Source organism: Canis lupus, unplaced genomic scaffold (assembly GCF_011100685.1).
Source record: "Canis lupus familiaris isolate Mischka breed German Shepherd unplaced genomic scaffold, alternate assembly UU_Cfam_GSD_1.0 chrUn_S2040H2239, whole genome shotgun sequence".
Lineage (NCBI taxonomy): Eukaryota > Metazoa > Chordata > Mammalia > Carnivora > Canidae > Canis > Canis lupus.
Window position 1 is genome coordinate 5,012 of NW_023330917.1, and position 25,010 is coordinate 30,021.

General features: G+C 50.9%; 2 protein-coding genes and 1 long non-coding RNA gene across 5 annotated transcripts; 2 read left to right on the plus strand and 1 right to left on the minus strand.

The window, feature by feature from the left end:
* The first annotated feature begins 2,650 nt into the window (after window positions 1–2,650).
* On the plus strand, window positions 2,651–4,315 carry LOC119878894 (uncharacterized protein C2orf16-like). The gene has a single exon (XM_038589433.1). The coding sequence runs from the start codon at window positions 2,753–2,755 to the stop codon at window positions 4,313–4,315; it is 1,563 nt and encodes a 520-aa protein (XP_038445361.1). The 5' UTR covers window positions 2,651–2,752.
* Window positions 4,316–5,664: 1,349 nt separating this feature from the next.
* Window positions 5,665–23,010, minus strand: LOC119878895 (surface protein-like). Of its 3 annotated transcripts, none has more exons than XM_038589435.1 (3): window positions 22,918–23,010; window positions 10,318–10,471; window positions 5,665–6,016 (listed from the first exon to the last, which is right to left on the minus strand). In XM_038589435.1, exons 2-3 carry the CDS (start codon window positions 10,456–10,458, stop codon window positions 5,732–5,734), a joined length of 426 nt encoding a protein of 141 aa, XP_038445363.1. In that variant the 5' UTR covers window positions 10,459–10,471; window positions 22,918–23,010; the 3' UTR covers window positions 5,665–5,731. The 3 variants fall into 3 exon arrangements, with proteins under 3 accessions (XP_038445363.1, XP_038445362.1, XP_038445364.1); XM_038589434.1 differs by lacking the exon at window positions 22,918–23,010 and adding an exon at window positions 21,830–21,882; XM_038589436.1 differs by lacking the exon at window positions 22,918–23,010 and adding an exon at window positions 18,375–19,272.
* On the plus strand, window positions 22,070–23,237 carry LOC119868862. The gene is made up of 2 exons (XR_005387219.1): window positions 22,070–22,588; window positions 23,047–23,237. It is a non-coding gene; the product is annotated as an uncharacterized LOC119868862 (long non-coding RNA).
* The last annotated feature ends 1,773 nt before the right edge of the window (window positions 23,238–25,010 follow it).

A 25,010-nucleotide genomic window follows, 5' to 3' on the forward strand; every position in this document is an offset into this window, starting at 1 on the left:
AGGCTCTCCGTTAAATGGTATGAAATCTGTGTTATTTTTACCAGAGCCACTGCTTAACGATGTAAAGTCGGTGGAGATGAACAAGAGCCACTGCTTTGTGGTGCAAATTCTGTGAAACTGATTTCAGGCTCCGAGCTGCAAGACTTGAAATGTGAGACGTTTGCACTAGAGCCATGTTTTAAAAAAATGAAATATGTGGAGTTAAATCCAGGGCCACATCCTCAAGGTATGAATTCTGAGGAGTTGCCCTCACACCTTAGACGAACATAGTGTGAGATCTGTGGTGTTTGCACCAAAGCTGTGTTTTCAAGATGTGAAATCTCTGGAGTTGAAACCAGGACCGCAACCTCAAAATGTGAATTCTAAGGATTTGAATTCTTGCCTCCGGCAGAAATCTGTGGTGTTTGAATCAGAGCCACGTTCTCAAGATGTGAAATCTTTGAAATCAAACCTATTGCCACATTGTCAAAGTGCTAATTCTTTAGGGTTGTCAACATGCCTCAAGTCACCACATGCTAACTCTGAGGACCTTTGCACCAGAGCCATGTTTTCAAGATATGAACTCGGTAGAATTGACACCAGGGTTCCAACAGCAAGGTACGAATTGTCGAGAGCTGACTTCAGGATGGCAGGTATGAAATCGGTGGTGTTGGCACCAGAGGCAACTAAAAGTTTGCACCAGGACCATTGTTGACTAGCGTTAAATTTTCAGATTGGTCTCCGGAATCACAGCAACGAGATGAGAAATCTTTGGAGTTTACTCCAGATCCAAAGTTGCAAAGTATAAAACATGTGAAATTGTCCTCAGCCTCTCTACAGCAAGATACAAAATCTGTAGAGTTAGCACCGGGGGCACTGCTTCAAGGAACAAAAGCTGAGATGCTAAATCGGAAAAGAAGCTATCAAATCACAGACTCTGAGATAATCCCTAGGCCAGGGCATCAGTTTGTAAGAATGTGCAGAGATGATCCGACACCAAAGCATCAAGTCCCTAAATCTATGAATTTGATTTCAATACCAGTTTATCACATCACAGAAAGGTTGGCACATCAAGGCAACGAAACCACAGAAAAATCTGTGGAGTTGACCCCAAAGCCAACAAGTAAGCCATGGATTCTTCAAGAGTGCCTCTAAGGCTAGATCTTCAAGTACCAGAATCTGTTGATCGGACTCCAGTGCTAAGGAATCAAGGTTCTAATCCTCGAAATTAACCCTAAAGAAAGCTACCAAATCCCAGAAACTCTAGAGTTGCTCTCTGAGTCACGGCCTCAACTTAGAGATTTGAGAGAGTTACATACAAGGGCCACTGCAGCAAGCTGTAGGATTTGAAGAGATTACACTAGAGCCCAGGCATCACACTACAGAAACTGTGGGATTGACCTCCAAGGCAAGGCAAAAAGGGAAGGAATTCCTCGGAGTGACCCCAAAGCCAGTAAGCGAAACCACTGGATATTCAGAGAGATGTCCTAGGCCCTATCCTCAAGCACTAGAATTTGTGGAGGTGATCTCTGAGAAAAGACTGCAAAGAGGAGAATCTGACGCACTGATTACAAAGCCATTGCATCATGTTCCAGAATCTCCAGAAATGACATCAGGGCTAGGATATCAAGTTCCTGAATCTGTGGGTTTAACCTCTAGGCAATGGCTTCAAAGGAGACAATCTTTAGAGTTGCTCCAAAAGCAAACAGGTCAAGCTGTAGGACACACAGAGTCTGTAGAGCTCACATCTGAGACATGGCAGCCAGAGAATGGATCAGTGGGGCTACCACAGTCAGAGAATCAAAGTATAAAATATTCACAGAGAGCTCCAGGAGTACGGGCTCAAATTACAGAAGTTATGAGGATTAGTCCAAAGCCACTAGATCAAGTCCCAGGATCCACAAAGACACAGCTTCAAGCTGCGCTCTCAATAGGAATAACCCCGGAGCCCCCCAAAAAGTTACTGAGTATGTGAAAGTGACTCCTGGGCCACCACTTCAGGTTGTGAAGTCTGTAGCATTAACCCCAGGGCCAAGCCTTTCAAATGATAGACTATGTTCAGCTGACCCCAAAACTGCAAGATGTGAGACCCTCTGAGTTTACCTCAGAGCTGTGGTTGCAAAGTGTAAATCTAAAGAATTAACCACAGAGCCAACACACCAAATTTTGGACATAATGAAGTCGACAGGCTTTCAGATTGTAAAGACTGTGTTAATCCCATGGCCACCACTTCAAATTGTAAAATCTGAGGAGTTAGCACCAGGGCCAATTGCTCAGGTTGTAGAACCAATAGGAGTAGCATTAGGATCAGCGATAGAAGTAATAGATTGTTTCAATCTTCAAGAAATGGTAGAACCCGTGGAATTAACTCCAAGGCCAAATACCCATGTGAAATCTGCAGAATTACTCTCACAGCCAGCATGTCCCTTTGAGGAGCCTGCAGTGTTCACTCATGAACAAGGGCTTCAGGCTGTGAAAGCAATAGGGATAAAAAATAAGCCTCCTCAAATGATGGAATCTGAGGATTTGAATCTACGACAGGTATATCAGAATAGGGAATGTGAGGATTTTACATCAAGAGAGGAGTTACAAATAGAGAACTATCTCTCTAGATTTCTCCATAACTCTTCCAACTCCCTCATCACAAGTTCTGATGAAACAGAATTCGGAAAGCCTTTGTGATTTTGAGGTGCCAGAAGTATCAAGGGCCTTGGATATAAGAAACATTGGGACAGATATTTTTCAGCCTGAAGAGTCCTTTATAGACCCTACTATGATACAATCTTCAACTCTTCCCTTTTCCCTTCACAATCAACTCTCTGATAAGATAGCTAACATTGTAGAAACTCCACATTTTGAGAGCTCAGGAGTGGGTGTCCTATCTAAGACGACTGACAAGAAGCAGGTGGAAGAGCTAGGGAACTCACTCCAGGGCCTATCCCAACATCCACCACAAAGCTGGAGATCACCACCTAGGACATTCCACTCAGGCTCAAGAATTCAAAGAGGCCTTACCAGCTCTGTCCTGGGCAGACAACAGAACGTCTGGGAGAGTCACTCCTGGAGACAGCGACTACCTCGAAAATATCTCTCCAATATGCTAATGTTGGGGGATGTCTTGGGAACCACGATGGAAAGGAAGCTTTGTTCTCCAACATCTTTAATGGAAAGAGCCACTAGAGATATCCGTCAATCTATCCAGAATTTATTTGGGGTTCCAGCTGAACTGATGAAGCCTTCCCAGAGTCTGCTAGAGAAAGGTCGAGGTGTTATTCCTCAGCCTTCAGTGGCCAGAAACTACATTCAGAGGCACACTTCATGTCGTGGTCACGAGCAAAGAACAGCCTTAAGAATATGGACACGTAGCTCCATGTCCTCCATAATACAGCAATATTCTGGGACTAGAGTGAGATTAAAGAGAAGTTCAAAGCTCACTGATATATCCCAGGACATCTTTCAGCACATACCATTCAGCACATCAGAGGGCCAGCCTCCTGCCCCAGTACAGCTAGAGTCTTCCTTCAATATAGTTTTCACCAGGAAAGATTCTGTTCCAGTGGAAGAGAGTGAGAACTCTTTGAGTTTTGAGTCCCAACACAGTCTCAAGCCAAGTTATCTTCCCCACCAGGCCAAGACTGACTTCTCAGAACAGTTCCAGTTGCTACAAGATCTGCAGCTAAAAATAGCAGCAAAACTGTTAAGGAGTCAAATACCCCCAAATGTACCTCCACCTCTAACTTCAGGTCTGGTTTTAAAATACCCTATCTGCTTACAGTGTGGCCGATGTGCAGGATTTAATTGCTGTCATAAATTACAGGGCACTTTCGGACCTTACCTTCTTATCTATCCACAGCTCCACCTTGTACGCACTCCTGAGGGCCACGGAGAGATTAGGTTGCAACTTGGCTTTAGGTTGCAAACTGGGAAAAGACCCCAAGTCCCAAAGTACCACAGAAGAGACAGACCCATCACACCACGAAGTCCTATATCACCATCGCTAAGGACAGCGAAAGTCTATACTCGAGCTTCCAAGAGTCCTACTTCTACGATATATTTCCAGTCTGGATCTTCCCAGTCTCCTTCTCCTGTACGAGTCCACATCAGGCGAAGGCAGTATAGAGGCCCTGACCTAGTAGGAAAGACAGAAATTAGAAAGCCGGGGCTCTATGAATTTAGTCAGGTTCACTCTCTACCAGAGAGTGTCTCTGAAAGCAATCAGAATGTAAAATGGGCTAAAAGGAAAACCAAAAGACCCATAATCCAAATACCCATACCCAATGAAAAGAATCACCAAGGGAAGCAGAACACAAAACACAAAACTCTACACAAATGGTAGAAGCATAATACAGAGTCCTTCTAGGGAATTACCAGCCCAGGTAAGAAGCAAGAGGACTGGAACATCTCAAACTACCTCTGCGTCTTTAAGAAGACAATCTAAGAAATCCTCCCAACCCAAATTCATTCAACTGCTTTTGCAAGGCCTAAAGCAAGCATTGCAGACAGCACACAGAATTATGACTTCTGCCGGGCAGAAGCCCGTGGACAGGCCACGGCCAGACCATTCGTGGTCAAGCAAAAACCAGCATCTAAAACAAAAGAGCCAGAAATGATTACCTATCAAGAGATATCAAAAGAGACAGGATGTCAGTTGTTAAGGTAAAGCCAGTAGACATAACCACTAAGCAGAACATGTTATGGGAAGAAAGAGAGCAATTCAGATCAGCTCAACCACCAGAAAGAGATAGCTCTTTCCAACTCAGACGTACCCAACTGCCTAAGCCCATAGTTTTCCCAAGGAAGTGCCGCTTTCAAAACCAGTTCACTTGGACAGCCTATGGGTATTGTTCAAAATGACTCTAGCAGCAAAGGTAAGAAAAAGCTCTACAGAAGTGAAATCTCTAGCCAGGAGTCCAAGAACTCCAAAACAGGAACCGGAGTTCAAGTCGGGGGGAGAAATCTACATGGTTCACCTCACAGAACCTCACACAGCCACCTTAAAGAGAAACTCGCACCCAAGAAGCAAAACCACAGCTTCTTAAGGGAGAGAACCCCATATAATTCCTCTGTAAGGAGCCATCGCAGTCCCTCTGAGAGGAGATGTCGCAGTCCCTCTGAGAGGAGCCATCGAAGTACTTCTCAGAAGAGCCATCACATTCCCTCTGAGAGGAGCCATCACAGTCTGTCTGAAAAAAGCCATCACAGTCTCTCTGAGAGGAGCCATCAAAGTGCCTCTGAGAGGAGTCATCGCAGTCTTCCTCAAAAGAGTCATCACAGTCCCTGTGAGAGGAGCCATCACAGTCTTTCTGAAAAAGCCATCACAGTCCCTCTGATAGGAGCCTTCGTAGTCTCTCTGGAAGGAGCTATCACGGTGCCTCTGAGAGGAGCCATCGTGGTCCTTCTCAAAAGAGCCATCACAGTGCCTCTGAGAGGAGGCATCACGGTCCTTCTCAAAAGAGTCATCACAGTCCCTCTGAGAGGAGCCTTCGAAGTCCTCAAAAGAGTCATCACAGTCCCTCTGAGAGGAGCCATCACAGTCTTTCTGAAAAAAGCCATCACAGTCCCTCTGATAGGAGCCCTCGTAGTCTCTCTGGAAGGAGCTATCACGGTGCCTCTGAGAGGAGCCATCGTGGTCCTTCTCAAAGGGCCATCACAGTGCCTCTGAGAGGAGGCATCACGGTCCCTTCTCAAAAGAGTCATCACAGTCCCCCTGAGAGGAGCCATCGAAGTCCTCAAAAGAGTCATCACAGTCCCTCTAAGAGGAGCCTTCGGAGTCCTCAAAAGAGTCATCACAGTCCCTCTGAGAGGAGCCATCACAGTTTCTCTGAAAAAAGACATCACAGTCCTTCTGAGAGGAGCCCTCACAGTCCATCTCAGAAGAGCCATCACCGTCCCTCTCAGTGGAGCCATCGCAGTCCTTATCAGAAAGGCCATCACAGTCCCTCTGAGAGGAGCTATCGCAGTCTCTCTGTAAAGAGCCATCGGAGCCCTTCTGAGAGGAGATGTCGCAGTCCCTCTGAGAGGAGATGTCGCAGTCCCTCTGAGAGGAGCCATCGAAGTTTAGGATTAATCTGAGATTTTGTAAGCAATCAAGTACCCTCATTTGACAAGTATTGTAAAACAATCGTTATTGTTGAAATCTTTGAAAAATAAAAGAGACCTAGGGGGAGTGGTTTCTTAACCATGTTGATTAATTCCCAAGATGTTAATCATGCTGATCATATGAAGTATTGTTTTTTTTGGTTGTTGTTATTATTGTTTTTAATGTGCTTATGCTTATTCATGAGAAGGGATATGGGTATATTTGAGTCTTACACTGACAGTGATGAAATTCCTATGGTGACAGTTTACTAAGAGGAGTCAGAGGGGACTTGACTCTTATTGGCCTCCTGATACTAGCAAGTCTTCCAAGTAGAGATTTCTCCCATTGTTTTGGATGGTGGGTTTTGGTCCTAGAGTACTGCTAATTCCTGTTAAATTTTTTATACTTTTACTGAGGTACCATTGAAGTACAATAGAATGCATCTTTACAGTATACATACTTAAAGCATACAGTATGATCAGCTCTTTTTTTTTACATTTTTAAAATTTAAATCAAATTTTTCAATATAGATTATAACATCCAGTGCTCATCCTATCAAGTGCCCTCCTCATTGCCCGTCCCCCAGTTACCCTATCCCGCTCCCACCAACCTCCCCTTCCCAAATCCTTGGTTTATTTCCCAGTTAGGAGTCTCATGGTTTGTCTTCCTAATTTTTCTCACTCAATTCCCCTCCCCTTTCCCTTATAATCCTTTTCACTATTTCTTATATTCCATGTATGAGTGAAACCATACTGATTAGCTTTGACATGTGTAAATAACCATAACAGTGTCACTACAGTCACTATCCCTCCCCCAAGATTTTTTGGGTTCCTTTGTCATCCATTCTTTTCCCTACTCCTGTTCCCAGACAGCACTGCCCTTTCTTTCTGTCACCATACAGTGGTTTGCATGTTCTAGGATTTTATATAATGAAATCAGGTAGTATGTCCTATTTTTGCATGATTTTTTTCATTCAAAATAGTGGTTTTGAATGAGAACTAATTTTATTGCTGAATAGAATTTCATTATACAAATACCATAATTTGTTTAGCCATCTTCCTTGAGACATTTGGGTTCTTTGCCTTCTGGGAGTATTAAAATAAAGCTGTTCCGAACATCCATGTGCACTTCTTTGTGGGAATTTTTTTGTTTAAGATTTTATTTATTTATCACGAGAGACACAGAGAGATGCAGAGAGAGAGGCAGAGACACAAGCAGAGGGAGAAGCAGGCTCCAGGCAGGGAGCCCGATGTGGGTCTTGATCCCGGGTCTCCAGATCACGCCCTGGGCTGAAGGCGGCGCTAAACTGCTGAGCCACCCGGGCTGGCCTTTTTTTTCTTTTTCTCTTGATAAATACCTGAGATGGTATTGTTCTACCAAGATATGCCATCTTAGGTTGATTGGTCATATGTCTGGAGTGTGTTAAACTTTTTAAAAAATTTGCCTGTTTTCCAAATTGGTGGTATAATTTTATATTCCTATCAGCAGTGTATAGGAATAAGTCTTTAATTTTAGCCAATTTTAAGGGTGTATAGTGGTGTTTCATTGTCATTTAACATTTTCCTGATGAATAATGATATAGAACATCTGTCATGTGCTTATTAGCCATTCATATATCTTCTGGGAAGCACCTGTTCATATCTTTTGCCCAATTAAAGATTTTGTTTTTGGGGTTCCTGGGTGGCTCAGCAGTTGAGCGTCTACCTTTGGCTCAGGGTGTAATCCCTGAGTCCCAGGATCCTGGGATCAAGTCCTGCATTGGGCTTCCTGTTTGGAGCCTGCTTCTCCCTCTGCCTGTGTCTCTGCCTCTCTCTGTGTCTCTCATGAATACATAAATAAAATCTTTAAAAAATAAAGATTTTTAATGTATTTACTTGATAGAGTATGAGAGAAACAACGGACACAGGTAGGGAGAGGGGTAGAGGGAGAAGCAGACTCTTTGCCGAGCAGGAAGCCTGACTGGGGGCTCGACCCCAGGACCCTGGATCATGACCTGAACTGAAGTCAGAAGATTAACCAACTAAGACACCCAGGCACCCCTCTTTGGCCTATTTTTAAATGTTGAGTTGTCTGTCTTGCTATGGAATTGTAGCATTTTTTTAAAGATTTTATTTATTCATAGAAATGTAGAGAGAGGGGGCGGGGGAGAGAGAGAGAGAGAGGCAGAGACACAAGCAGAGGGAGAAGCAGGCTCCATGCAGGAAGCCCGATGACTGGATCACACCCCGGGCTGCAGGCGGCGCTAAACCGCTGCGCCACCGGGGCTGCCCTCCTTATTCTCTTTATTTTGGTGTTTGTTTCGAAACTACTAAACTAAATTAAAAAAAAAAAAAAAATTCTTGCTAAAGCCTTCTTAATAAGAGATTGATTTGACCAAGACAATGGATTTAAAACTCTCAAAGCTCTTCTGAATTATTTTAGAAGCTACTTGCATCCTTCCATGTTATTCCCATAGATTTCCTATTGTCTAGAGGTCTAAGAGAAAGATTTTTTTTTTAAGGTTTTATATATTTATTCAGGAGAGATACAGAAGGAGAGGCAGGGAGACATAGGCAGAGAGAGAGAAGCAGAATCCCTGAGAGGGAACCCGATGTGGGACTCAACCCGGGATCACTACCTGGGCCGAAGGCAGACATTCAACCACTGAGCCACCCAGGTGCCCCGAGAAAGAAATTTTAAACAAAGTGGGGGTTTCTCCTGGTGTTCTCTGAAGTAAACGTTCTTTTAAGGTGAAGACACATACATGTATTACGTTACATTAAAACCAAGGCAAGAAGGGTCCAGATAAGAGGTCTCCCACTCACCCCAGCCTCCCCCTGCGGCCCCTCCAGCTCCGAGCCACATGGTCCTCTGTAACCATGCAGTCAGGTGCAGCCATGCACTATTGATCCTCTCTCTTCCTATCCACTGGTCTTGCCAGCAGTACTACAAGGTCTTTGAAACCAAAGAACACTTCCACTGGGGTGCAAGGACACATGGCCACAGCTCTGCACCCAAGTCTCTCTTTCCCTGGATTTGGCGGTAAAAGGTGTTGCTCTCGGGAAGGTCAGGTGGCAGAGCGCGCTTACCCCTGTAGGTGGCGCCTGCTCGACCGCGGGAGCTGCCAGGGCCGTGTGCGGGGACCCCCACCCCCACCCGGGGCAGCACCTGCCCAGCCAGGCCGGTTCCCAGGGGGCCTGTCGCCCTTCTGAGTCACTGCTCTCACCTACTCTGGCTCCTTGGCCTTCTCAACAGCGCTAGTCTGAGCTACACCCTCTGAAAAGGAAACTGGAAAATAAATAAACGGTTATGAGTTTTCCTCATTCCTTGCGGCAGGTAACTTGATGAACTGTCATCTCACTTGAATTCTTTCCAAACATGCATCTTATTCCTCCTATGATTTTCAAAATAATGATTAAGTGGAAAACGAGACTTGTGCTTGAATAAAAAAAATAAGCTTGGGTGGCTCGGTTGGGCGTCTGCCTTTGGCTTGGGTCACGGTCCTGGGGTCCTGGGATGGAACCCTGTAGTCAGGCCCCCTGCTCAGCAGGCAGTCTGCTTCTCCCTCTGCCCCTCCCCCTGCTCATGTGCGTGCTCTCTCTCATAAATAAAATATCTTTAAAAAAAGTGAATAAATTTCCAGTCTTTCAGGTAAACAGAATTGAGAACATGTGAAGTCAACTCTATTTGAATTTACATGCATATATTTCAACATCTGACTGTCTTATCAGCGAGGCATCTGTTAGATAAACTCACTGCGATTCGTACAGCTGGAAACGATCCTCCTTCTCCAAGGTGTAAAGAGTTCTGAACTCAGAGACGTGGATTTTAGTCTTTGCTTCCCTGAACAACCGCCTCACCTGCCTACAGGGTGCCAAACCAGCCTGCCTGCCTTACAGAATTTCTTCAAGAATTCAGTGAGCCTGGGACACCTGGGTGACTCAGTGGTTGAACGTCTGTTTTCGGCTCAGGTTGTGATTCCAGGGTCCTGGGATCAAGTCCCGCACTGGACTCCCCACATGGAACCTGCTTCTCCGTATGCCTATGTCTCTGGCTCTCTGTGTGTCTCTCATGAGTAAATAAATACAATCTTTAAAATAAATACATAAATAAAAGTAAAAGAACTCAGTGAGCCAGTACATGTGGAAGTGTTTCATAAGTCCCGATGAAGTACCAACCCCGTGCCCGTCAGCACTGACACACCCATCCTGCACCAGCACCCAGACGCATTCTCAGGTGCTAGCTGAGCACCACATAGATTTAAACAAGGATCCACAAACCTTGAATCTGATGAACTTCTTCTTCCAGGAATGTAGTCCAGACAGATAGATTTGCTTAAGAGCTTCATGGCTCAGCCGCAGGTCGATACCGTCTGGGGTGACAGTGAACTGGAAGGCCACGGCTTGGTGAGCTTCCGCCATCTTCGGCAATCTCCTAGGAGAAGGGGACAGTGTGACACAACCAGCATTTTACCAGGTATTAGCCCCTTACCTGGACCTGGGATGTGTTCTGAATTTAGTCTTTCCCAGCCATCTAACAAACTTCATATTCCATTAATAGACCCAATTCCAGGGGCCACTGGCCCCTCCCCGACCTGTCCAGCACTACCCAGCCCACTGTCCCCTCTGCTCAGAGGCCCGGGGTGGCCGGTGGAGTCCAGGAGTGGAACCTCACCCCCACCCCTACCATCAGGCCTCCAGGCCACACCCAGCTGACCCAGGAAGTTGGCAGCCGTTTAGCCACCTGCCAATCTCACTGCCACCCACCAACCTCCTGGAGTCTGGCACAGAAGAAACCCAGAGAGTCCACAGATGAGTCCCTGATGGCCCTGAACCCCTTGTGTCCAGGCAGGAGCACTGGACTCTGGGGGATGCATGTGGCTGCTGTCTTGAGAGACCGGCTCAGGCGCCACTGAAGACTCCATGAAAAGGAGACACAGAGAATCCTCCGGAGTGGGTGTCTATGGGTGTCTCTGCTCAGGCTAGCTGCCCTGCCTCAACCAATAAAAGTGTGTTTCCTTTCAACGGCTTCAGAGCCAGGTCTATTCCGGCTCCCTTCCTCATGGTTCCTGTCTTCTTCCTTGGGGACTCAGGATGCACCTCACGGCTCCCTCCGGCACAGCCAGCCCCTCTGCTACCTCCTGGAGCCCCGGGACCATGCTCCTTCTTCCTAAGCTCTATACCGGATGCCCCACAATAAAAAGGAAGCTAACAGAAGGGGGAAAAGCTACCAAGAACTATAATGAAAACCCAAAATTGTATGTTTTCTTATCACAATTTCTCCTGTTTTTACCTTCTGAAGCCTACTGAGTGGGAGGAGGACCTACCAATATAAACAGGTGTCATGCTTTCAAAGATGCCCAGTTACAAAAGCCAAACTAGCTTATTAGTCTTCGGCTAATTGGAACAAATGGTTCCATTACAGGCCCAGAGAGGCATGCGGCCTGCATTTATTTGCTCCTTCGGCAAGCGTTTGTTGACTGCCTCCCACATGCCAGCCACGGGGAGGATGCAGACATTGGCAGTAAAGTCCTCCTCCTGCCCCTCTAGAGCTCACATAGGGAGGCCAAAAAGTAGAGAGGGTCCAAGAGGGGACCTCCTAGATGACATGGAAGCCCAGAAGGATCAGCTGGAGGGCAAGCCTTTCAGGCCCAAAGGTAAAACAGGACTCTGGGCAGAGGTCAAGGGCAGGTCAAGGACAGGGTGGCTGGTGTCAAGAGCAGGCAGCTATGGTCAGAGAGGATGACCCACAGGCAGCCAGGGGAGGCAGCTGGGTTTTATGCTAAGGGTGAAGGAAGAGCATCCAGGGGCTTTAAGTTACTGTTTCTGTCTCAAGAAGACCCCTCTGGGGGCGCCTGGGTGGCTCAGTTGAGGAAGCATCCAACTCTTGGTTTTGGCTCAGGTTATGGTATCAGGGTGGCAAGATGAGGCTCTATGTATGGCTCTGCACTCAGTGGGGAGTGTGCTTGAGATTCTCTCTCTCCCTCTCCCTCTCCCTCTGCATCTCCCGTTCATGCTCTCTCACATGCTCTCTCAAATGAGTAAGTCTTTAACAGACAGAAGACCACTCTGGCTGCAGTATGGATGGTGGGCAGGGCAGGGCGTGAGACCAGTAAGAAGTAAGGGCAGTCAGTCTTCCAGGAGACAGTGGCCCAAAGTGGCATGAGTGGGGGTGAGGAGGACAACCCGCTCCAGCCAGACAGGCTTCAGAGGCACCCTGGGGCTTCAGGCTTGATCACTGGCTCAGAAGAGCCACTGCCTGACACAGGAGAGTCTCTGCCTGGGGACGACAAGTCGGGGGTGGGAGCAGAGGAGTGGTGTGTGGACTTAACCACATGTGACGTGGCTAGGGGCAAAGGGAGAGGCTGGGACAGGCACACCTGGGCACACCTGGGAAGAGTCAGCACACAACCTGCTTTCATGATCATGGAGGCAAAGAGCAAGTCGGCAAAACTCAATCCACTGGGAATCACCTTAGCTTAACGCAACCTGCAAAGTGTTCATGGTTATCTACGTGTTATTCAGCAGGCATGGAGCCAAGCTCCCTAGCCTGGCCGATTCTGAAGAAACAGATCCCATGTCTGAAAGCAGCAAGATCTCCAAGCAAAGGGCTCCTGCAGATAATGCAGGATGTTGAAGAGGGCACCTCAACAGCTCTGAATCCTGTTCTCAAAAAGCTATCCAGGTGGCTCAAGGATTCTGCTAGCGCCTCAAGGCCACCTCTTAACCCCTCCCCACAAAGACTGCAGGCTACACATGTGGCAGGAGGCAGGTGTCACAGAGATCACTCTGCAGAGAGTGAAGCATGGCAAACAAACTTACGGACTGGCCACCCTCGGGATGATTTATAAGCTCTTTCCAGGGCTTTATACAGATGTGAGGGATTATTAATGGCAGGAGATGGAACCTAAACATAGCGTCTGCAGTCAATTCTATCTGAAGGTGTGGGTCCAGTGTTTGCTCAGGGGTCTGACCTCTGTCAGGGAGGCAGGCGAGACAGTATCTGCAGAACCAGGTTTGCAGTATCTGCAGACAAAGGTTTGAAGAACTCCCTGTGCAAATCTAGTAAGTGAAAATCCCACCCTCTGTCCTGGCATCCACAGACTCGTGTTTAAAAACATTTACAATCACAGGGGCGCCTGGGTGGCTCCGTCAACGGTTAGGCGTCCGCCTCGCTCTCAGCTCAGGTCTTGATCTCAGGGTCCTGAGTGCAAGCTCCATGCTGGGCACGGAGCCTGCGTTTAAAAAAAAGAAGAAGAAAGAAGGAAGAAGAAAAGGAAGAAGGAAGAAGGAAGAAGGAAGAAGGAAGAAGGAAGAAGAAGAAGAGGAAGAAGAAGAAGAAGAAGGGGCAGCCCAGGTGGCTCAGTGGTTTAGCGCCATCTTCAGCCCAGGGCATGATCCTGGAGACCCGGGATCAAGTCCCACGTTGGGCTCTCTGCATGGAGCCTGCTTCTGCCTCTGCCTGTGTCTCTGCCTCTCTCTGTGTCTCTCATAAATAAATAAATAAAATATTTTTAAAAAAAGAAAAAGAAAAACAATATATGCTTTCAATGCTACCTCCTATCACTGTCGGGGAAATGCCAATCAACACTGAGGCCAAATGCCACTGTACACCCACCAGGATGGCTAGAATCCAAAGGATGGAGGGTAACAAGTGCTGGCAAGGCGGTGGAGAATCCAGAACCCCCATGTGCTGCCGCTGGGGATGCACAACAGTGCAGCTGCTATGGACACCAGTCTGGTGGTTTCTCAAAACATGGTGTTAGTACACAGCCCCGCACTTCCACACCCCGGTGTCCATGCTAGAGAACCAAACACGTGTCCACCCAACATCCTGTACAAGAGGCCACCTCTTGCTGTGCACCTGCCAGACCAGTTTAGGGGTAAACCAGGAAGTGGCCACTTGAGGCACTTGAGATGTGAAGAAATTTACCCAAAGTGCTGAAGATAGAAAGAAAGCCCCCTGGGTCTATGTGGCTTGGCATGCTGTGGGGCTGTGGACCTGCTTATTTTTCCTGGCACTGCAGAAACCACCTCTGGCCGCCTCTGGTGGAGAGTGCCCACCTGGCAGCCCCAGCTGACGTGAGCTTGCATGAACCTCCCGGCCTGGAACACACCTGGGCGCTGCACCCCCAGGCTGAGCATGGGAACCATGTGACGTGCTACTTTAAAAATCATGAAGCCCACTACTGGAGAGAGAGTCTACAAGGTCTGCACCAGAGAACTTAAGCATCTTATGTTAATCTGCTCTCGGAAAGACACCAAGATCCGAGTTGAGAGCAACGACCTATTTATGGCAATTTTTATAAATTCACATCACTGGTCTATTATGCGGCTGTTCCTACAGCTTCCCAAGCCAGACCCCCACTTGGGCCTTGGCCGGGAGAGCCTGCTAACTCCAACTCACAGCTGGGATGCCTTTGCTCTCTCTCCATTCCCATCTTCTGGGTTCACACTTAGCTTCAAACTCCCCTTCTGCAGGCTGCCTTTGACCCCACATTCCCAGAGAACCGAGTTCCACCAGGTTTCAGCTGGTGATTCTCCCCACACAGGCTGGAAGGTGACTTTCATTTGTAAATCTTTCATTTAGGTGGCGTCTGGGTGACTCAGTTGGTTAAGCATCTGCCTTCCGCTCAGGTCACGATATCAGGGTCCTGGGATCGAATCCCTGAGTCAGGCTATGCTCAGCGGGGAGTCAGCCTCTCCATCTCACATGTGCACGCTCCCTCCCTCTCTCTCTGATAAATAAAAACCTTTTTAAAAACTTAAAAAAAATCTTTCATTTAATCTCCCAACGGAAGTGAGGAGCGTCTCCAGGACACAAATCCTTGTTCTACTCTGAATCCATTGAGGACGACAGACAGACAGCTCTCTAACACTTAATGCCAAGTGAATGCTGCCGGCGGGGGGTGGGGGCTGACGTAACACATACCTTAGTTTCAGTAAGACTACTTTAATTTTGATAACTGCCCAATGCCACTCACCACATCTTTGGACAAAAAAATTGTTCTGTAGTTCATTTTTCATATGTGCCTGCTTTGTCCTCCTCCTCCATCAACTCTTCCTCACCATAATTTGTTCACACAAGGTCAGCGGCCAGCAATCATAACATCAGCCATCCCTAAGCTAGTCCCCTTACCCTTCAGGAGGAGCTGGCCCAGTGCCACCCCCATCTGCCAGGATTCTGGGGCAGGCAGCTGGCTAAGGAAAGGAGGTAAAAGGTCAGCACAATGCAAAGTGCTTAGCTGGCTTCCAAAACAGCCCGGGGGGGAAATTCAGATATGGAAATCACCTCCGTAATAAACAAACAGTAAAACCTGCCCTGTGATATCCAAAATATGTAATTAGTTGCTGTCAGAGGTCTTTCAACCTAACCTTAAAAACAACAGATAAGGAGAGAGAAAGGTAGGTAGGCAGACAGACAAATGCAGCAGATTCTTTCCTGTGCTTTTAACAATGAAAACACAAAAATATTCCTTCTACCAAACTGTAGCTACTGGACAACATGACCCGCGTCTCACCCGCGTTACCCATCTGATTCCCAGGAGAACCCAGGGAAGGGGCACAGAATTTACCAAGGGGCAGATCAACGTGCAGGTGCCAAGACACCTGCCCAAGGTCACAGCCAGCAGACCCACGTCCAACTCCAAACACCACGTGCCTACCTCCCAAGTTAAGTGGTAGGTACTCCATTAAAAGTTCCACGTAAGATTCCTAAAGCTACACAAATATAAAATTAGGTCATCCTGTTGTAACCGAAACGATGTGATTGCAGTCAGCAATAAAACTACAGTAACTACAAACACGATTGGTGCCAACGCTAAAATTATTCACAGGAACCAGCCTCTCCACTAAATTGCACAATTCACGCGCGCACAGGAGTGGGCTCAGCCTGCTATTAAAATCCAGCAAAGGGCGGCCCATCTCATCTAGCGGGTCAACAGCTGTGTTGGGAATCCTTTGAGGAAAGGTTACCCACAGGAAGCAACGGCTTAGCAGCCACGTGGAACACCAGGCAGGGTCTCCAACAGCACAGGCCGTACTCCTCACCAGGGAGGATGCTCGGGCCTCCAACCCTGGAAAAACTCTCCAGAGGAGACACTGTGGGCAGAGCCTGCAGCACGGTCTTTCACGGGGCACCATTCACGTTTATGGGGTAAGGATGCTGAGTCAAGGCAGATTATAGAGGGAATTCTCAATCATTATAGTTTGTTTTATGGCTCCGGAAAAACCCAACTTCTGCCCACGGAGCTAGCATAAAAATAAAGCAAATTCAAATGTACACCTGCTATCGTGCCCACTCTAGTAAATAATGGCCAATCAGAAAAATACAAAGAAATATGATCCACGCAAGAGAAAAGAATTCGGGAAAGGTCACCGAGAGTCATGTTTTTATGAAGAAAATACAAAATGCCTCACCAGGCCCCAATCATCTGTGCTCCGCTCAAGTATTTTTCTCCAGATGCAGATCCATAAGCACCTGTGTCACCAGCCATGCCGATGGCGGCCCCTCTGCTGGAAGAAGCATGCCTCCACCCAAAAGAGATCCCTGAACCTCTGCTCAGAGCAAGATATCGTTCCCACAAATGTTCCTGACACCAAGGGCAAGGTGGCTTTCCCTCGCACGCTCCTCACTCTGGCACCCAGAGATGCCGCTGACCTTGCCAAGCCCCAGTTCCAGCTCAGGGCCTGGAGAGGATGGTCCTATCCATAAAACATGCCTGAGGCTATGGTATTATTTGCTAAAACTCATGCCTACTTCATACCCTTGAAACTATTTTCACATCTGGCCTCTTACTGGATCCTCCCCACTCATGAGACAAATCAACAGGTGTCAGAGGCACCATTTTACAGATGAGGAACTGGAAATCCAGAAACACATATAAGGCTGATTCAGTGTCATATCCAGGGGGGTGGGGTGGGGGCAATGCTAACACCCAACACTGCCTGCACAGGGGTCTGGGAAGCAGCCTGGGACAGGGAGACAGACGGGCCACAAGGTTTGGAGAACACAGATCTGGATTCGAACTCCAGCTCTGCCACTTAGCCGTGTGTGTGTGTGTGTGTGTGTGTGTGTGTGCACGCGCGCGTGCGTGTAGGAGACAGGGAGACAAGGAGACAGAGAGGGAGGCCTTGAACAAATGTCACTGCCTTATCCTAACATCGTTTCCTGGCACATCAAGTATGCAGAATATGCCCCCCTCACATCAAGTAATAGGCCTGACACCACAGTATGTAGGAACACACTGTACCTTCCGAACTATGGTCCCATGCTCCAGGAACGTGGGTTTCCACGTGTATCTGCCCTCTACTTCTTTCCTAGACCCCTCTCCCCCCTCTCCCCGTTCCCTGCACGCCCTGCCAGCATCAGATACCTCCCAGACCGACCTCCTCACTCTGGTATTCAGCTTGCAGGAGCGCTGCTGATCCATTTCTAGTACACCTTATCGTACCCTAACCTTAACCCCCCATTGTACAACAGAGTGTTTTTGAAAAAATAGAAAGAAACCAAAACTCTTCACGTTAAATCTTTTTAAGGGCAGTAGAGGAGTTGACATTTAGGAAAATTAGTGACAGATGCGTTATCTCATAAATGAGGAAGACTTTCATAAAATGTAAAGTCAGAGTTACAGCCTAAGAAAACTTCTTAAAGGCAAGGTTATTTTGTGTTTGCTTTTAACCTAAACACGTATTACCTTTTACTGGGGCAGTGGGAGGAGGTGCCAGGGCTTCTAAAGAGAAGGAATTAACCCTCAGAACTTGACTCCTCAGAAACTGGACGAGTCCCATCTGCATGGAGCCGTATTTCTCACCAGGGCACGGAAACAAAGAGGTGACCAGACAGGGGTGCGCTGGGGATCAACAGCCTCCTCGGGACTCAGGAGGAAGCCAGTAGACTGGTAGGAAGAGGAGGTCACTGGTCCCTCCCTTGATGTGGGAAGTATGGAGCTTGCAGGTCTCCCATCCAGACATCCCTGAGCACAGTCACAAGGCAAAACAAGGGCACCGGGCAGGTGGAAGAACGTAACAGCTTCCTCTGTCTGCTGCTTGCTTCCCTGGCACAGACTTTCACAGCCCCTAAGGACCCCACCGCATCAGAAAAGTGCAGCAATCTAGGGGAGAACGGATCCCAAATGTTCTTCACTGGATTAATATCTGAAAGGCCACTTTGGCTCACAGGAATCAGCAGGAAGGCAAGTTTAAGAGTCCCGTGGGAAGCAAAGGTAGCAGGTGGCACTCAGGGACGGTCAGAAAGAATCTAGAACACTCAGGTTCCGCGGGGACAGGTGGGTGGTGAACCCACAGCATTGGTGGTATGGAGTCCTTTCTTTTTTTACCTGAGTTACCTGGTGTCCAACAACTAGTTGATAATCTTGTGCAATCTCGCAGCCTTCCACGGTGGCAAATATACTGTACACTGAGAGAGGCAAGCCTAAAGCAGCAGCAAAATTTCAATTGTTGACTTCCAAAAACAGGCAGAAAAACAACCCACATTACAGGAAAGTAAAGGTGGACATTCCAGAGAACTGAGGCTCAGGATCACCTTACCCCAAAAAGGTCAGTTGGCTTCCACCCAGGGCCTGCTGGGAACCCAAGGTCCACCCATATTTGCGCTGGGTAAAAGGTGAAGTTCACAAAAAGCGGCATAAACGTCAGAAATCAACAAAAAGAACATATTCTTTACTTGTGTTAATTACCAGATCTTTTTTCCTTCCTTTCTTTCTTTTTTTTTTAAGCACGCCCTGTGCAGCCTAGACTCTTTCTACAGGCACCCAAGGCACTGTGAGAGGGTGGTCCCCGGAGCGGGGACCTGGGCGCGGAGGCCAACTCTGCGCATCCTTGGGTCCCCTAAGCACCGCCTTCATGTTGGACCCTGTGCTTGTCCTTACTTATCTGTCAAACAGAACAGTGCTGGCAAGAGCTGCTCAGGAGTGGCTCAAGCATCTGGGGAGAAAGAGAAGAGGCCCCATCAAAGCCAGCAGAGAATCTGTGACACGCACTCTGAACATGCCAATTTTATTTTAGCCTTAACAGCACCAATTCTTCCGGAAGCGAAGTTGAGGCTTCCAGGAGCACCAGCAGCAGCAGCAGCGGCGGCAGCGGCAGCAGCACTCTGGCCTGCCGGTAAGAACCACGCAGAATGACTAAACCTTTTCTCCAACAAAGGAAAAACTGCACCGGATCAAAGTGCAGCAGCAGCCCCGGGCCGCAGCGGGCGCGCTTTCCGCCTCCCACCTCCCCACCGCCCTCCGAGCTCCGCCTGCGTCTTTAATTGCTCGCCTGGAACGCGTCCTCGAGGGCGCCGCGGGCAGCTGCGGCCGCCGCGCCCCGCCCCGCCCCCCCGCCCCCCCCGCGGGCGTCACGTGACGGCTGCGAAAAGTAGGGGAAAGGTTAACCCGAGCCCCGCCCCCGGCCCGGCGCGTCCCCGGCGCTCAGATCCTGTTCCACCCGCCCGGCTCCGAGAGACCTTCCGGAGCGAGCTGGCGCGCATCGCCGGCGCAGCCCGTCCTCCTCCCCCGGCGACACGCAGCGCCTGTCCGTGGGAAGGCCCGGCCCCGCGTGGCCAACCCCGAGGGCACCGAAGGGCTGCGGGCGCCGGCTGCCGCCCCACGGCCGGCCCGCAGCCCCGCGCCCCAGGCGCCCAAAGCGCGCCCGGAAGGGACTCCCGCCCCAGGAAAAATGAAGTGTTTCTATGAATGGGCGCGAAGGGCCGGGTTGCATCAGCGCGGCCCTGGCCCCAGGACTCCCCGGAGGCCCAGGCTTGACCGCTGGGTTACCGCGCGTCCAGGGTCGGGCCAAGGGCGGCAGCAGCGGGGACGCCAGGTTTACTCCCTGGGCCTCCGGGTTAGGCCACTTGTTTTCGGGACCAACTCGAAAGCTTATTTTGGCCTGCGCAGGAAGCCAGTTTCTGCCACCCTGACACAAAGTATGTGCGCCCCCAAAGGTGGCCCTTTTCTGTTGGACTCCAACAGATGGGAGTTCAGGGTGCGAGGCCGGGTCTAGCAATGCTTCACAGGAAGGAAACGGGTCGTTTCGAGGCGAAGAGGAGCCCCCAGGCTCACAGAGGCTCAACCACCAGACCCCTCGGTCTGAGGCTGCATTCAGTTCCGAGGGACGCGATGGCCCCATAGGCCTTCCCACCAGACCCTGCTTCCCCTCAAAGACCAGCTCATCTATCTGCATTAAGGTCGTCCTCCGTGCACACTCACCGCGAGTCACCTTAAATACTTCGGAGAAAGGGGGGCTGGGAGGGGTGCTGTTCGCTGGCACAAAATAAAAAAAAAAAAAAAACCAGGGAGTCCAGCCACGTTCTAATCCCTTAGTTTGAGGTTCGGGAGGAAATCAACACGCCTGAATATCTGGAATGGCCAGAAACCCGACGCCGGTGCAAGAGGATGGTGTAACAAACTACACGTTTCAAAAGGTTAAACGGATTTCTATTTTATTCGGCAACTTACAAAGTTACCAGTTCCCCCACAACAATCTCCCTTTAAATAATTCAACCCAGGGAGCACCGAGGAACCGAAAGCCTTGTCCTGAGCGGGGACTGCTTAAGCGTGTTCTGCACCGAACCTGGTTAATTATACGGGATGGTTAACTCTCGGTGTTCAAGTCGGCCCTCACCTTGGTTCCCTCCAGCTTTCACGAAAGCCAACAAACACGCTGACCCACGGCCTTTCCGAGCAAAACGAAAGGAAAGGAAATGGTCGTGGCCTCGTTGAGGGAGCGGAGGTCAGGGCTGCACCCGTCGGGGCTCCGGACGGCGCCTGCCGGGGCTTGCGGGCCCAGGGAGCCCGGACCCGGTCACGTGACGCCCCTCCCCCACCCCCGCGCGGCGGGGGGCGCGACCTTGGGCGGACGCTCGGCGCCCACCTGCCCCGCACCCAGGGCCTCACCGGGGGGTGGGGGGCGTCCGCCAGCGGAGACCCCGGCCGGGCGCCCCTGTGGTCCCCGGCGGACGCTCGGGGCCGCGCCTGGAGCCCCGCGTCAAGGGCGTGTCCCGACGGCTGCAATGCGGGGGCAGCCGGGGAGGGGGGCGGACGGCGCGCCGGGGAGTCCTGAGGCCCCAGCGTCCCTCTAGCTCCCGCCTGGAACCCCAGGACGGCCCCCCAGACCCAGTCTACCCCGATGGGGGGAGGGATGCGGCGGGATCGAGAGCGGGTGGACGGCGCCCAGCCAAGTCCAGAAGGCCGAGCATCCGTCCTGCAGCCTCGCCGCCCCTCGGACGGACCCCCACGCCCAAACCATTCCTAAGAGAAGGGTGGGATGAGCGGATGTGGGAGCCGGCGCCCCTCGTGGCCCCGGGCCGGGGGCATCCAGCCAAATCCGGAGACCCGCGCATCCCTCCAGCTCCGGCACCGCACCCGCCGGCGGGCCGACCCTCGGGCGTACCCTCACACCCAATCCACTCCCGGGAGAGGAGGGGGAGAGGAGCGAGCAAAGAAGCCAGTGGCCCTGCTAGTCCCGGGCTTGGCGCATCCTGCCAAGTCCGGGGGCCGAGCATCCCTCTCGCGGCCGCACCGGACCCGCACCGGGGACTCGCGCGCACACCGGCCCCCGGCGGACGCCCCCCGCCCCCCGCGATCCGATCCGGGGCGGGAGGTGAGGAGTCCCTGCCGCGCTCGCGTTTCGGGCTCCGGGCGAAACCCGCCGTCCGGGTGGAGGGATGCTGGGGGTTCCCCCCGCCCCCGCCTGGGTCGGGACCCGGGCAGTCCCCGCGCGCCCCCCCCGAGCCCGCCGCAGCCCGCAGGCCCGCGCGCCGTCCGCGGGCGCAGCCTCGGCCCAGCCTTACCGAGTCAGCGAACGGAGGCGCGGCGGCGGCGGCGGAGGCGGAGGCGGCGGAGGCGGCGGCGCACTGAGCGCTCAGCGAGCGAGAGCCGGGGGCTGGAGGGCCGCGGGCGAGGCCGAGTGCACCCGACGCCGCCGCCGCCGATTGGCTGGAGCGTGCGGGGCTGCGGTGCGGGCGGGGCTGAGACTCCCCGCGCGGGGCGGGCGGAGGGGGGGGGCCGCGGGGGGGGCGGGACCGGGACGGGGCGGGGCCTCCGCGGCTCCCCGGGGAGCGTGTCGGGTGAGGAAACTGAGGCTGCTGGGGGCACGCGGCCAACGCCTCTGCCAGCCTGGGGCCCGGGGCGAGATTCCTCAGCCCGGAGACTCGGTTTTCTCATCTGAAAAATGGGCCAACTCCTGTGGGCCAAGCCCGTAAAAGTGCTTAGCAGGGTGCGGGGTTCACGCGAGCCCTCCACAGCCATTGCCGCCTCTAATCCGCAAAGCGCCCCCATAAATAGCCGATCCCGGCCGGGGCTGCAGAAAGGATCACTAACTCGCGCATGACCATATGGCTGAGAAAATGGACCCGACGCTGGAGCCAAGTCTAACTCCAGAGCCGTCGCCCCAAATCCCCAAATCGGACATTGTCCCCGGAGTGACAGCTCAGGCGAGCCGGAGGCCGCGTGGCTCGCGGAGCCAACCCGCTGCTGCGAGTTCCCGCGACCCTTCTGAGCCTCTTCCTCCTCATCTAACCGGGAGAAAAACACCTCCCTCGGGGGCTTTGGTAAGATTTGGCAAATTAATCATTCAGGCGCCTAAAGCAGTGTAGGTGCCAGGAAAGACCTGGCTGGTAGTGGGGACAGAGTGACCCAGAGACCCTTGCGTGGGCGGACCCCCGGGGCCTGGGCCGGCAGCTGCCGCAGGGCGCTCAGGTCAGGGGCGCAGCGGTTCCCCCCACCCCGCCCCGCCCCGCCCCGCCCCGCGCCTTCCCTTCCCTCTAGCTGGTGGCCCTGCAGGTAACAGGTGCTCCGTAAAGGCCCCAGGTTTATGAACAGAGACCCGGCTCTCCTAGAGCTCAGTGACTTCTTTGGGCAATGAAAAGGCCATGCTTGCCTCCATCTTTCTGCCTGTATCCTTTGGTGGTTACCACTGGAAGGTTTAGAAGAGAAAATGAAAGTTCTCTCTTGTTCCCGCCCCCGTCACTGCTGCTACTACAGTTAACTGTTGGTGTGCGCTCTCCAGGCTGTTTGAAGTGAAGTCACAGGATCTGTGCTGTTTGTGACACTCTTGTTTTCACTTGGCTCCCCCCTTGGACGACGGTTCCCTGTGGAGATACAGAGATGACCTCCTCTGTCTCGGTGATGAACGCGCCCCACGGCCCTTAGAGCCCCTTTTCACCATTGCGGGTATAAATAAAGCTGCACTGGCTGTGAGTGGGCCTCTCTGAGCTCTGATTTCTCTCTGTAGATCCCTAGTAGTGAAGCAACTGAGTCAAAGGGCAGGCACCTGTGACATTTTGGTGACATTGGTGTCACTTGCAGAGCCGCCCCAAAAAAGCTTACTGGCATCTATCTATTCCTACCCAGGCATGGGAGTGGAGTCCTGTCTCTAGGGACCATCAGTGCTGTCTGTCTCTATCCGCTCTCTTCATGTTTCTCAGTCCTAAAGGAGAGCGTGTAGATAATGCTATTTATTTTAATTTGCATTTCTCTGAAGTTAGAAGTTAGAGATTTCCCGCCACTGCCGGCTCCCATCTTGCCCACCAGGGATCCCAGGCTGCGACACCCCCCACCCCTCCCCTCCAGATTTCGCAGCCTGGCAAAGCAGGTGGGCTGGGCCAGGGCACACCTGCAGAGACCTGCATCCTCTACTCCACAATCATGGCAAGTAGGCTTTCCAGGCTTGTCTCAAATGCTCTTCCCTCTCCTTTCCCTGGAACACAACAGCTGGCGGTCTGCAGGTCCCAGCCCAAGGTCACTTTCTTCCTCACTTAAGTCCCATGGTGCTCCCCTCTGGGATCAGCCCTGCGCTGTGTATGTTCCCAGGGCTCTGTGGCCTTGACCTTACACACCTCCCTGCGCACGTCCCCGTGTCACCTTGCAGGCCGGGTGAGGCAGGGGCAAAGGCAGGACTGCTGTCCATGGGGCCACCAGGTCGCTACAGTCACCTGTGCCCCAGTGACTGGGCTCTTGGGCCACGGTAAGGAAGCCCACGCCCGCCAGCAGTTCCAGCCAGAGCGTAGAGGCCTCATTCTCCTCCTGTGCTCTGCTCCCCGAGACTGCAGCTCCCCAGGGCCGCTTAGCAGCCACTATTAATAAAAAGCCCAGGAACTAGGCCTCTGGGGAGCTCCGGGCCTGTCGAATCCTGTGTTCTCTTTGGGCCAAAAATATCCCAGAGTCGGCCTCAGAAACTAGAGTAATCTTTCTCAAGGTCCGTTTCTGTTTTTGTTCTTTTTTCAATTCTTCCCCAGTTTGAAAGGAACATACTATCGCAGCTGCCTATTGTGGCTATACAGAAACCTCTTTTTAAAAAAAATGCATGTACTGTCTTTATTATCACTAAGAAACCCCCCCTTTTTTTTACTCTGAAAATATCTTTTTTTTTTTTTTTCAGATTTTCTTTATTTATTCATTAGAGACACAGAGAGAGATAGAGAGACAGAAACACAGGCAGAGGGAGAAGCAGGCTCCATGCAGGGAGCCCGACGTGGGACTCGATCCCGGGTCTCAGGATCACACCCTGGGCTGCAGGCGGCACTAAACGGCTGAGCCACCCGGGCTGCCTGAAAATATCTTTTTATGAAAAAATTCAAGCATATAAAAGTTAATGAAATCAATAAAGTCCTGGATAACCAAGCAAAACAGTTTCAACAATTATCAAGTGAGGGCCAAGCTTGTTTTTGTCTACCCCTGCCACTGCCTCTGGATTTCTTTAAAGCAAATCCAGAAATCCTACTGTTCTGTCTACCTGTTCTTGAGTACAGATTTCTGAAAGACAAAAGTTTTTTTGTAAAAACATATTCCCCTGTGGGACACCTGGATGGCTCAGTGGTTGGGCGCCACCCTTCGGTTCAGGTCGTGATCCCATGATCCAGGATCCAGTCCCACATCGGGCTCCCTGCAGGGAGCCTGCTTCTCCCTCTGCCTGTGTCTCTGCCTCTATGTCTCTCATGAATAAATAAATAAATTTAAAAAAATAATAATAAT

What these genes read in the sequence shown, in the direction of transcription:
- LOC119878894 (XM_038589433.1), top strand. Translation starts at nt 2,753, where the DNA reads ATGATACAATCTTCAACTCTTCCCTTTTCCCTTCACAATCAACTCTCT.
- LOC119878895 (XM_038589435.1), bottom strand. Translation starts at nt 10,458, where the DNA reads ATGGCGGAAGCTCACCAAGCCGTGGCCTTCCAGTTCACTGTCACCCCA. An exon ending in AGAAGTTCATCAGATTCAAG is followed by an intron (nt 6,017 to 10,317) that starts GTTTGTGGATCC and finishes GGCTCCTCTCAG; the next exon opens with AGGGACTGCGACATCTCCTC.